General features: G+C 36.0%; 5 protein-coding genes across 5 annotated transcripts; all 5 read right to left on the bottom strand.

Annotated features, from left to right (window-relative positions):
* Positions 1–673: 673 nt before the first annotated feature.
* Positions 674–2,353, bottom strand: TM35_000081570 (putative protein kinase; the record flags this gene model as incomplete). Its single annotated transcript, XM_029024022.1, has 1 exon — positions 674–2,353. One exon carries the CDS (start codon positions 2,351–2,353, stop codon positions 674–676), a length of 1,680 nt encoding a protein of 559 aa, XP_028884425.1.
* Positions 2,354–2,867: 514 nt separating this feature from the next.
* TM35_000081560 (uncharacterized protein) lies at positions 2,868–4,196 on the bottom strand (the record flags this gene model as incomplete). The annotated part of the gene is made up of 1 exon (XM_029024021.1): positions 2,868–4,196. One exon carries the CDS (start codon positions 4,194–4,196, stop codon positions 2,868–2,870), a length of 1,329 nt encoding a protein of 442 aa, XP_028884424.1.
* Positions 4,197–4,642: 446 nt separating this feature from the next.
* Positions 4,643–7,048, bottom strand: TM35_000081550 (uncharacterized protein; the record flags this gene model as incomplete). The annotated part of the gene is made up of 1 exon (XM_029024020.1): positions 4,643–7,048. One exon carries the CDS (start codon positions 7,046–7,048, stop codon positions 4,643–4,645), a length of 2,406 nt encoding a protein of 801 aa, XP_028884423.1.
* A 553-nt stretch (positions 7,049–7,601) lies between these two features.
* Positions 7,602–10,844, bottom strand: TM35_000081540 (uncharacterized protein; the record flags this gene model as incomplete). The annotated part of the gene is made up of 1 exon (XM_029024019.1): positions 7,602–10,844. One exon carries the CDS (start codon positions 10,842–10,844, stop codon positions 7,602–7,604), a length of 3,243 nt encoding a protein of 1,080 aa, XP_028884422.1.
* Positions 10,845–11,196: 352 nt separating this feature from the next.
* Positions 11,197–12,219, bottom strand: TM35_000081530 (oxidoreductase; the record flags this gene model as incomplete). The annotated part of the gene is made up of 1 exon (XM_029024018.1): positions 11,197–12,219. The coding sequence occupies one exon, from the start codon at positions 12,217–12,219 to the stop codon at positions 11,197–11,199; it is 1,023 nt and encodes a 340-aa protein (XP_028884421.1).
* Between the last annotated feature and the right edge of the window lie 1,118 nt (positions 12,220–13,337).

The following is a 13,337-nucleotide window of genomic DNA, read 5'->3' as shown; positions in this document are numbered from 1 at the left end:
TTTTTTTTTTTCTTTCTTTCGCACTTTACCTGTTTTCTTTACTTGTAGCGCAAACAAACCAAAGAACCCGAGTAGAAAGTGGTGAAATACATATGCACATAAACACGCACACACAGAGACGCGTATCTATTCACGTTCTCATCCAATGATCCCCTTCCCCAAGGAATATATTGAAAATAATAATAATAATAATAATAATAATAATAATAATAATAAAAGAATGGATGTGAATTAAGTGTACAGCAACTCAAACACATGCATCTAAACAGTACCCGATTGCAAATAGTCGAAAAAGAAAAGGAAAAAAAAAAAAAGCTGGGCCAAAAACCAAAAAAAAAGGAAAGGAAAAAAAAAAAGAAAGAAACCCAAGTATTTTAAAATACAACTAAACAATAACAATAACAGCTACAATAACAGAGAGAAAATAAAAATAAACGTCTCAGTGTTAATTGTTGCTGTCCTTCTTGTTTTTTGTTGTTATTCTTTTTTAATTTTCTTTCTCCACACTCGCTCTGTTACCCCTATTATTTTGCTTTCTTCGTATCGTTACAGTGAAAAATAAAGTAAAAAAAAAAAGAGGGTAATCGGTCAAAAAAAACAAAGAATGAATTGGTGCAATAAAGGGTTAAACACTAGAAATAAAATCATATATATATATATATATATATTCCCACTACGGCGCATATATTAATCCATCTGGGTAATTCATCACAGGAACCTGATACACCACATGATCAGACTCTATATGGTTTACCATACAGCCATTATATAATAGTTGATTACATCGTGTCCCAGTGATTATCCTTGATGGGGCGATGTTTGCGTTCCATTTCTGTCCACCATGAAATTGTTGAACTTGCTGCTGGTGCTGCTGTGATGGCATTGGAAACGAACAGAGACACTTCGTGGGTGTATTCACCATGGAAGATGCACACGAGTTCACAAGGCATTCTGTATGTGGTTGCTGCATGTGGAAAGGGACTGACTGTACCGCTGATGTGGATGTATTTGGATACACATTGTTCTGAATAAAAACATGTGGAGGCATAATAGAAACATTGGATGCGTTAGTTGTTGTTGTTGATGTTGTTGATGCTGCTGCTGTCACTAGATTGGGTGGTGGTGGTGGTAACATTGTTGGTGATGGGTTGCCTACAAAATTTATGAGAGGCACTACGTTACAACTACCAAGAGGAATTATCGTCGATGACTGTTGTTGCTGTTGCTGCTGTTGTTGTTGTACAACGTGATCGTGAAAACTGAAGCTGTGAATATCACTCCCACTAGATGACATTCCTCCAGCATAATTACATTCACCTGTTGGGATAAAACCACTGCTACTGAGACTTCGTGGGGAAAGAATCATATTCCCAATGTCTTTTCTCTGAGAATAATGAGAAAAATAAACATGGTACATGGCTTCTGTGCATGACATCCTTAAATTTTCATCAGGATTTAATAAATTACACAATAAATTCACAAAAGCCATCTCTTCAGAAGAAGGTGAATATGGTTGTTGAACTTTGCCAGAGTTGTAGCGATATTTCTTAATGAGGTGATGTAAATTTGCCTCAGCATTTACCCCGTTTGTATTTTGTGGTATCAACAAGGATGTGGTGTTTGCACCAAAGGTCATAGCTTTTAAAGAAGGAAGTCCAACTGTATATACAATGTTATTAATCTGTTCCTGTGGGGTTTCACCGGGAAAAAGTGGTTTCCCCGTGTAGAGCTCAAACAACAAACACCCAAGACTCCAGGCATCAATGAGAGAAGTGTAGGGAAGACCAAGAAGCACCTCTGGAGCACGATACCATAGTGATTGAACATCATAATACGTGTTTTCATGAAATTGTCGTACTGCACCAAAGTCAATAAGACATGTTTTTGTAAAGTCTTCCCCATTGCGATGATCATTCTCACTTGGGCGAAGCATTACATTCTCTGGTTTAATATCACAGTGAATGTAACCCAGTGAGTGAAGTTCCGATAGTGCCTTCACTACACGTTCTCCTGCTATACGTACAGCCTCTAGTGAGAATGGTTGAAAACGGTGAGCCCGTAAAAGTTCATAAAAATTTGTACGTAAGAGTTCAGAGACAATGCAGAGACGTCCATTCTCTTCAAAGAAGTCCAACATCTTCAATGATTCTTCATTGTGTGAGAGAAGTTGTAGAACTCGAATTTCATTCATTGCAGAGCGGCGGTATGCGGCATCTTTTTGTGAAATCTTCACAGCGACCTGCTCACCGCTGCGTGTATCGGCACAACGCAATACACATCCATACGTGCCATTTCCAAGCACCTCCTGGGATGCGTAGTGACCATTCATAATAGACATGGAAGTTTGCATCATTGAGGTCAAAACAGTTTTTATTTTCTTTATTTTTTTTTCTTATCTCTTTCTTTCTTTCTTTTTTATTTTACTAATCCTCCTTGAGTTTAATGTACTTCTTTGCTTTTCCTTCTTCTTCTCTTTTCAGACTTGTTCTTCTCTTTTTTGTTTTGGCTGTTATTATTTGACCTATCACTCTATTTTGTGCCTTTAAACTTCTGCCCCCTCCACACTCTCCTACAAAAGAAAAGAAAACAAAACAAAAAAAAAGAGAAAAGAAATTAAATAAAGAAAAGTAAAAAGTTATCACAGAGTCACTTACATAATCAGTAGGAAAGAAAAAGTTGTTTTTTTCTTCTGCTTTGCTTTTTTTTTTCCTTTTTTTGCCACAGTTTGGCATGAGAAAAATAATAAGCACTTTAAGCTTTTTGTCTCTCTCTCTCAAGACCCTTTCCAATCCAATAAGAGAGAAAAAAAAAAAAATACTATACAAAAAGAAACAGAGAAAGGTTAAAATTAAGAAGAGAAATATACTTCACGTTGCAGTAATAGCCACTGAATGAAGCGCCTTAAAATCCACACGCCAAACAGCAATAGTAAAATCCCCACTAGCTGAAGCAAAAAGATACACAGACTCATCCTCATGAATGCTGCTGCTGCTAATATTATTCTTACTACTACTGTTACTGGTATGAGTATCACACCAACGGGGATTCCTAACATCATACCCAAACAAAGAACACCGCATTGCTGTTACTGAGGATGATGGTTGTAAAGGAGCTATGGCAATCTCATTCACAGTTCCGGTATGAAATGTTAAGATGGAGATAACACTACCTGATCCTTCATCATATAAGCGCAAGGTATGATCCCACGATCCAATAATAGCTAAATGACGCTCAAGAGCTATGCTACCCAATCCTTTTCGCAGAGATGCTTCCCATTGTACTACAAAAGAAATAGTATCACTCTCAGTATTAGTAACCTCATCATCTTTTTTTAAATCTCCAACAACAGTGTAGCAGTGTAATTGTCCTTCTGCTGAAGATACCAGAACAGTATTTTCTGACCACACACATGCCAATGCTGTTTCTGAAAAAGCACGAACAATAGCCAATCGTTCACCACCTGTACGATTGAGTGATACATGCCCACTTTCAAATGCCACAACAAGATGTTTACTGTCCCGGAAGTTTATACACATAATTATACCACACTTTGTTTCAGAACCGGCAGCAGGAAAAGTCCTAGAACAGACAACATTTAGTCCTCCCAGAGACTCTTCTTGATTGTTATTAACACTAACATTCCATAAACTTATAACTCCTCCATTGTCGTGAGGAACTGCCAACAACACTTCACTAGTTGAAATTGAAACACTAGGGACAGCACAAAACCCATGTTGAGGCACATCAATTACGTATAGCAACTCAAGAGACGCACTATGTGTATTCATGAGATCATTTTCCCCAATATCATTTTCATTTTCATCATCATTAAAACTAGTTCGCCATATGTATAATTTTTGATTCCTGCACTGTGTATAGAAGCAAACACTAAACCCCTCCTCTCCCACTGCCCCAGAGAATCCTTTGAGTGTAAGGAATCCAACCTTGAGGATGCCGTTATTGGCAAATCCAACCCTTGATGTCTGTTCCTCTCCACTCTGTGCGGTGTAGTGAGTGGGAGAGAAGGCCGTGAGAGCCGTGCGGAGCTCGAGGTCCCACAGCAGCACGACGCCGTCCACGTCGCCGCTGAGGAGAAGATGCGGAAAGACACCCGCGGGGTCGAGTGCACACGTCGTGACGGCGCTGTTGTGCCGGCGGAGGACAAAAAGCGGCTGGTGCGCTTTCACCAACGGCATCCCAAGACCTCCACCCTATTTTTATTGTTATTAATATTAATATTATTATTATTATTATTATTACTCTCTCTATCTATGTGTGTGTGTGGGATCTGAAGGGTAGTGAGGAAACAGAGAAGGGAGAAAGAACAGATAAAGGTTTTTTTTTTTTTTTTTTTTTTAATAGGAGGAGAAGGAAGGAGACAATATGAAGAATCAAAAATGTATAGTCAAAGAAAAAGAGAGAGTGAGAGAGAGTAGTAGTAGGAGGAGGAGGAGGATGTCAAGAAAAATATTGACAGGTCAAAAAAGACTTGCAGGTATACCACGATAATAATAAAAAAAAAGGAAAAACGCAAAAAAAAAAAAATAAAAAAAAAAAAAAAAAAATAAAGGTTCTTAGAAGCGATAAGAGTAACAGAAAGAAAAAAAAAATGTTCTTTTTCTTTTTCTTTTCCTTGCGTTGTTTACTTTTCGTCAACCTGAACAAAAAGTTTGTGACGTTCTGTTGGTTCAACAGTATCTGCAGTTGTTCTAGCTGCATCTAAAACAAAAATCTTTTTTGCTTTCTTTAATGAAGTAATAACAGCATCCTTGTTTTCAGGTGCAGTTTCATTTATTATCCATGCAAGCACATAGGCCCAGAACTTTCTGCTTTCAGAATTATCCGTTTGTATAACCCAATAGTCTTCACGTTCTTTTCCTTTTTTTAGCATAATAGCAAAGGATAACTCTGGTTTTAGTTTTCTGAGAGTAAGTTGCTCGTTAGAAAGTAACAGAATGTCATACACATCTATTAACTTTACAGCCGTATCTACATGCTCTGAATTAGTCCCTTCGGGTTTGCTCACATCCCGTAAACATAGCCATTCAAGATCTCTTGTTAGAAATATTTGTCGTACAGTAGGAATTTTCATATTAGACGTTATAATCACAGCGGTAAACCCTCGAAGAGCACAAGACAAGAAATATTTTGCTTGAAGAGTTGATGAGGCATTCACAATATTAGGAGGTAGACGAGCACCTTCAATATTTATTCGTCGAAATACTTCTATTTCTGAAGTTACCCTCATAGAATTATCTCCATGATCAACTCCCAAGAGAAAAGTACTTTGACGTTTAGAAAGTAATCGTTGTATTTTTTCCTGCATCTCATGAACTTCAAACGCATAGTTTGGATCTGCTAAAGTATAGTTTTCTCTAATAGTATTTTTTTGTCCCCATATAGTATTTGTTTTTTGATTTTTAACAAAATTTACAACTTCATCAATGAGTTTTTGTTGAATTTGACTTAATGACTCTTCTACTGTCTTTGGTGGGTTATTGGATACTACTGTACGCCGCAGTGGGACATGCATTCGGTTTATCTGTTCACTCTTAAGTAAGGATTTTTGTTGTAGAAATTTTTGTAAATAGTTTCGATAACGATATGTTGTTTCTTGCATCAATACATTTTCCTTCATATTCTCAGAAGAAATTTCAGCCATACTTCGTATTTCAGAAATAACTACCTCTGGGTTTTCTTCTGGAATAGGTTCAAACTCATGTTCATTGGCTTCATTTGGTAGTATTATCTCTTCCTGATCTTCATCAATGATATCATCATAACCCTCTGTATTTACCAAAGAAAGGTATAAAGTAGGTTCTTCACCAATGTTTTTCGCATTCTCCTCAATACGGTAAAAGAGTTCTTTCTTTACTTTTTCTTCTTCACACATTAAATGAAGCAAATTTTCTAGATTTAAAAAAGCAATCTCTCTCTCTTTTCCTTCTCCATTTTGGAAACCAATAATGTCATGAATTTTCTGTTGAGAAATTTTAATAGATTCTTTTACTTTTGTAAGGTCATTCGCAAAAGCTAATTTTGCATCTTGAAGTAAACCAGTGCAGTGATGACATATACTGCTCCAAACAACAAAGTAATTTTGCAACCATTGTTCTTTATTACTATTAACAGAAATTGGAGAATGATTTAGACGACGTGCAGTTTCCAACTGTTCATTCAGTGAACGAATTAATTGTTGATCAACATATTCTACGGATCGTTTGTAAATATGGGGTAAAGCTGTATTTCCTGATAAATCAGCTTCAATTTTTTTTGCCTCTTCCACTTGATATTTAAAATCTTGATATTGAAGCTGAAGTTCATGGGTTCGGTTTTGCATTTCTTCTAAATATTGTTCCAATATATCTACATCTTCTTTCAATGGTAATACTTCAAGTCCTTCCTTTTCATTCAACTGAGAAACCTCTTTTTCCATTTCATTTCGTGCTTCAATAAGTTGTCTAAGATTTTCTTCTTCTTCTTTTATTCGATTAGTAAAAGATTGATCATCTATAACCTGACATTCTAATAACCATTTAACTTGTTGTTGTGCTTGTTGCAGTTCTCGTCGTACTGTAGATATTCTCTCCAAACGATTATTCATGAGATCTTCAATATCAACAATTTGCTTTTCACATTCTTTGATTTCATCCTGTAAATCAGTTGTGTGTGATAAGGTTTGGGATAGTTTAGACTTCATTTCTCCCCATTTAAATTCATGATCACTTGCTTGACGTGCCTCTCGCCAACTCATATCAAGAGTATGCAACTTATTAGACAATAATGTGAGTTCAGAGTTAAGATCTTGCTTCTCTCCTAAAAGTCGAGAGCGACGCGCACGTTCATCACACTCAACTTCAATAGCGAGAGCTGTGCGTAATGACTTTATACGTTCCTCTTGTCGTTCTATTATATCTTCCAGTTCCTTTTTATGTTGTTCAAATAATCGTTCATCTTCCCCATTCTGTTGTTGTTCATTAACTGTAATTGGCTCCCTTCTCTGTTTCGAAGCTACAGCGTTACCTGTATAAGGTAAAATGAAGGACATTTTTTTTTTTTTTTTCTCTCTTTTTATTCGAGAAGAAAACGTTTAACTGCCTGAAAAACCAAGTACAGTAATGTACCAGAAAAATTTTCTCTTTAATCAATAAAATAGTAATGAGAAAATAGGGTCTAAATGAATTAGAAGAAAAAATAAAATAAAAAAATAGAAAGGATGAAAAAAAAAGAAGGACATAGTCAGAAGAAGAAAATAATAATAATACTACTACTACTAATAATAACAAAAGGATTAATTAATCCATCCGAGAATGAAAAATAAAATAAAGGAAAACAAAACATAGGAATAAGAAAAAAAAAAAAAAAACGAAACAAGAATAATACGGAAAGGTATAAATGATGAATTTCACAAACATCAGAGTTTCTTTCCTTTTTTAAAAATAAATTTACATAAGAATCCTATACATACATCTCCAGAATAAGGAGGAAAAAGCCTAGCCCAACTTTTTTTGTTTTTTTTTCTTTAGTTTCCCTCTTTTTGTAATTGGAAAAGTAAATAAAAGTAAACATGAATATATAATATATTAGCACGCAGAGTATTTTTAATTGTCCAGTAAAATACTTTTGCGTGGTTCTTCATAAAGACAAAGTGCGTCCTTGTCAAGCTTTTCTTCTTGAGCAACAGCATAGTCTGTACTCTTAAACTGTGTTTCATCATCAACGTCTTCAAGATGAAGACCTCTCATATTTATTCTCTCCCTTAGTGGAGTTTCATTAACATGAAGAAGAGATAAAATATCTTCCCATATTTCCTCTGGTACATTTGATCCTTCAAGAAATAGTGTATGAAGTTGTGGATTCACCTTTAATGCATTAAAAAGAGCTTCACCTCCAACTTCACCGATAGGATTATAATCCAAATACAAAGCTTCAATAGTGTGATTAACACGAAGTACATCAGCAATCATTTCACATCCAATATCAGTTATATTGTTCATTCCAAGATCAACTGCACGTATTGTAGAAGATTGTTCCAAAACCTCACATAAAGTTTGAACATCCTCATCATTCAATTTATACGCTTCATTTTGCGCATTTAAATCAATCATTTCACTCGTTAATTTACCAGATCTGTGTAACAAAAGAATCTTTTTCAGTCTAACGGATCCTGCATTAAGAGATAAAAGTTGTGTAATCTCTTCCATACAATTATTAGATATTGAATTACCTTCCAAAACGAGTGATACAATATGGTCATTTTCTTGTAAAAATTTTAAAAGAATTCTTCCTCCTCTTTCATCGATTCGATTGTTAGAAAGATCAACTCCTCTTATCCATGGGCATCGAGAGAGAGCTTCAGCTAGGAATGGCATACTCTCACATGTCAATGAATTTTGTGATAAATCAATAAAAGTAACATGATTATTATTCAATAATGATGCAGAAAGCAGCTGACATGCAGAATCAGTAAACGGATATTTAGGATCTCTAAGAACTACCGTAGGAATATCATCATTAGCATCTATAGATGCTAATAAAGGTTTAAGTGATTGAGGTTGTTCATTTATCATAAGTTCACGATTCATCGTACAAAATGCATCTGCTGTAACACCAATTGGAGTACGTACATCTTTAAGAGATGTATTAGTTTTTAAAATTTTAGTTAAAAATTCAATACCAATTGAAGTTACATTTGTTTCATTTAAAATAAGAACTTCCAATGAACATTTATCAGATTCTAAACCTTTTACCAATTCAATTAGACCTTCATCATCAATAGGATTAGATGAAAGATCCAAAAGAGAAATTCCACAATCTTCTCGGGCAATAATATTTCCAAGACTTTTACATCCTTCAGTTTTAATAGCATTACCTTTAAGAATCAAATCATGCACAAATGACCTCCCTTTTAGATGAACACAAAGTGTTCCAATAGATTGATCATCAAGGGGTCGAGAACAATTTTCTCTTCTTAAATCCACTTTTTTCATATCTTCATCACCATTCTGTAATCTGTAAACTGTATCTTTAAGGCTTTTTGGTTCTTTATTAAGATCTGCTGCTTCAATAATTTTAGTATACATTTGTGGAGAAACTCCTGTTTTTTCCAAGTTAATAGAAAGTATTCTGTCATTAAATTTTAACATATCTGGAAAAGCTTCAACTCCATCATCATATAATGCATTATTTGAAAGATTTAATTCTTCAAGTGATGTATTTGTGCGAAGGGCATCACATAATCTTCGAGCTCCACGACCTGTTATGGAATTTTCTGATAGGTTTAAATGTGTAAGAGTTGCATTAGTCATAAGCATTTCAGAAATAAAAACAACTCCTGTATCACCAACAACATTTCTTGATAAATCCAAAGAAAGTACAGTTCGATTTAATAAAAGTGCTTGACATAACAAACGTACTGAAGTATTATTGTAATATTCTTCACCAGTTCCTCCTGAAAGAGAAATTTCAGTTAAAGAAGGATCATTTGACTCAATTTGAACTACAAGTCGTCGAATTTCCTTTGGTGATTGATTAATCAGAAGCAAACCTTCCACTTCATTTAAATAATCCACTCCAATGTAATTGTTGGTAATGTTGACATTCTTCAAAGAACTGTTTGATCTAATAGCATTTATTATTGAAAGAGCTGCGTCATCATTAATTAGGTTTCCTGCTACATTTACTTCTTCCACTGATACATGCCTCTGAAGACATTGAAATAAATTCTTTGCTCCAGTAGATGTTATATCATTATTTGGAAGAGCAAGAATACGAATAGTACTGTTATGACGTAATGGTTCAACCAAAAGTTCCACACCTTTGTCACCTACTGAACAATTTCCCAAATTTAATTCCACCAAATAGGAATTATCCTTTAAAACAGGAGCAATAAAATATGCTGCCCTTTTCATTCCTTCTTCCCATTGAAGATTTACAGATATACATGATGGATTATTTGTTCGAATGGCCACAACTGCTTTTTTTAAAGGATTTGGTTCTTTATTTAAAGCACATTCATGATCAATAACAGCGCGTACCTTTGATGTAACAGAAGTTTCTACCAAATTAAAAGTGGTAATTATATCATTCTTTTCAAATAAAGAATTTACAAGAGCTTGTGCAGCATAATTACCAATACGAATATTTTGAGCAAATGATAAAAACTTTATAGTTGGATGATTTACAAGACCAGAACTTTCAATAAACTGTGAAAGTCCTACATCAGATACATCATTATTACTTAAATCCACATGTTGTACAGTACTTTCTTTAAGTAATGCTCCAATTGCTGCGGTTCCTGCATCTCCAAGAGAACATCCAGAAAGAATTAGAGTCTTTAAACCATCAATATGACGCACAAAAAAAGGAATCAAACGGGTATCTACTTTATTATGACTGATTCCTGATAAATCAAGTTGATCTGTTTCACCAGTTAAAAGTGCTCTTTGAATATCCTTTGAGTATTTATCACTTTGAGCCAGTAATACTAGATTATGAACAAGTGATTTTGAGCATAGATTATCATCAATATCAAATGCTTTGGGATGAACAGAATTAGTAAAAACGTGAATAAAAGCCCTTGCACCATCATTATCAATTTTGTTTCCCTGAAGCTGGACCTCTTGAACTGTTGGTGATTTTTGAAGAAATCGTGCAAGAGCAAAAGCACCAGTTGATGTTATTTCATTACCAGAAAGATCAATCCTTTCCACTGGTATAGGTGACATCTCCATGGCAGCAATAAGTGTCTCCAGCTCAGAATCCCCCATTTTCTTAGAGGACCATAGTACATCTGTTACACCAGTTTTAGAAACTTCCCTTAACAGATCATTAAATGACTGCATATTGAATTGCTTGCTCGTTCGTTTTTAGATCTTTCACTAATGAAAGAAATGTAAAAGAAAATTAAATAAAAAGGGGAGAAAAAAAAACAAGAGATAAATGAAAAGAAAAATATATATTTATATTGCGCGTAAAAAGAAAGAAAGAAAAAAAAAAAAAAAAAAACATTCAACTTACAAGAATTACAAAAAAAGAAGAAGAAAAGTAAAAGTTTTTTTTTTCCTGCCGTTCCGCTATTATTCTACTATGTAAATAATGGAAAAAAGTAAAAAAATTAAAAATAAAAGAATAGAAAATAAACCTAATATTATAAACATATATATATATGTATTTATTTATAATATTAGATTTTTTTTATAGTTCCACAACTATTTTCCCCTTATTTTTTCTCTGATACATATAATCCACTGCATCTGGAATAGCTTCTAAACCCTTAGAAGGAAATAGATCCACAAAACTTCTAATTTGCCCAGTTTCACAAAGACGACATAAATTAGAAAAGTGACGTTTATCATACTTTGCAAAATGTGGTAAAAAAAAAGTATGTAGGGTTGCACTTTTTGATAAAAGTCTTGTTTGAATAGGTGTGTAATTTGAAGAATGCTGTATCCAACTACTACCATTATTATATCCAGATATACTTCCTATTGATAATATTCGTCCCCGAAGTGAAATATTATTTACAATAGCTTCAAAAGTTTCACCACCTACAGATTCATAGGCTAAATTAATTCCTGTTGGAGCAAATTTCTTTAATCCTTCATCTATAGATTCCCTTTCTTCAACTATAATATTATCACAACCAATTTCCTTTAAAAATGATTCTTTTAAAAAGGATGAAGTTATACCAATAACACGACATCGATATAAGTTTTTAAGTAATTGAACAGCAAATTGTCCTGTTCCACCTGCGGCAGCAGTAACAACTGCCACTTCTCCTGGTAAAGGTTTTACTACCTCCTCCAAAGAAATAGATGCTGTTATACCACTGAGATCTAAAGGAAGCCATTCTTTTTTAAGTGATGGAACCTTTTTAGTTTGTCGAGAAGGAACAACTTGATATTCCGCAAACGCGCCATAACAACGTGTTACAACAGCATCTCCAAGAGTAATTTCCTTTACATTTCCACCCAAAGCAACTACTTCACCAAGGGCTTCAAAACCACAATCAAAAGGGGGTTTCGCATCAGGTTTATATTTACCAGCTGTAAAATTCACATCGCTGGCATTAATTCCCACAAAAAAATTTTTAACAAAAACCTCCGTTGGTTTTAGGACGGGGGGGCCGTCGGTAACCCGGATTTCGACAGCGTCACGAAATCGAGGGGTCAACTTTGTCGCCACTATCTTTTTGAATCCTTTAGGAAAAGACGCCATGCCACACTGCGGCGCCGGAAACGATATCAAAAAAAAAAAAAGAATGGGGGAACGAAAAGAAAGATAAAAAAAAAAAATAAATAAATCGACGAAACCCCGCCGAATGGCGGCGACGACGCCCGGGCACGAAACGAGAAATAAACGGAGCCCGCCGGCCGTTCCCCGCACGCCCGGCGTGGAAACGCGGGCAGTTCGGGCGAGGCCCCGGATAGCAGGCGACCCGGGGAGAAACGGAGGGGAGGGGGGAGGGAGGAGAAAAAACCCGCCGCTCCGGAACGAAAGGGGGGAAAAAAAAAGGGCGGGGCGGGCGGCGGGGCCTCGGATGAAAAGCCGGGATGCCCCACCATCGCCCCTTCGATACCCCTGCGGGCGCGCCGAAACAAGAGGCGCCCTCCGGCCCCAGACCCTTCCCCGTTTTCTAGGGAAGCGAGGGAAGGTCAAACGGGAAAAAACCGGAACGGGGCCCCCGCAGAGAACGCCCCGTGCGGCGAAAGAGGGTGAGGGGGGAGAAAAAAAGGAGGTCGCGAGGTGGGTTTGGAGGGGTTCGGGTCCGGAATCCCGGGGGGTCTTTTCCCGGCCCGCTCTTCGCCCGATCCCCGGTTTGAACCCTTCCCCGCCCCAAAGCGACAACGATGGAAACACCCATCCTCCAAAGAAACTGCCAAATCGTACAATCGCAAACAAAAAAGAAAAGATTATAAACAAATTAAAAACCATTTGGCGGCATTGCGGGGATGGCCGCGCACACAAAAACAATAACGGATGATGTATAAATCTCTCTTTGTGTTGGTTTCTCCCTGCCCCAATTACAATTTGCAATTTCCCCTTAGGGACAAGCAAATTATATTTTACCCCATTTGCACGTAATGTAAAAGCAAATAAAAAAGAAAAAAGATATCATTTACCAGAACCACGCAATTGCAGAGTGATGCGCACCACAAGGTGCACAGCAATACTCTGCTTACAAGTATAAAAATGAAAAGAGATTAGGTATTTCCACACAAAGTAATGCGCCTCCGCACAGTGGGTGTCATCGGGATTATTTTTCTTGGTGCTCAGTGTACAAAAACACAGTAGCAATTGTATTATTATTATTATTATTATTATTATTATTATTA

Source organism: Trypanosoma theileri (genome assembly GCF_002087225.1).
Source record: "Trypanosoma theileri isolate Edinburgh chromosome Unknown TM35_Tth_8_V1, whole genome shotgun sequence".
Taxonomy (NCBI): domain Eukaryota; phylum Euglenozoa; class Kinetoplastea; order Trypanosomatida; family Trypanosomatidae; genus Trypanosoma; species Trypanosoma theileri.
Note: the sequence above shows the minus strand (reverse complement) of the source record. Positions and strands in the feature narration are given on the sequence as shown.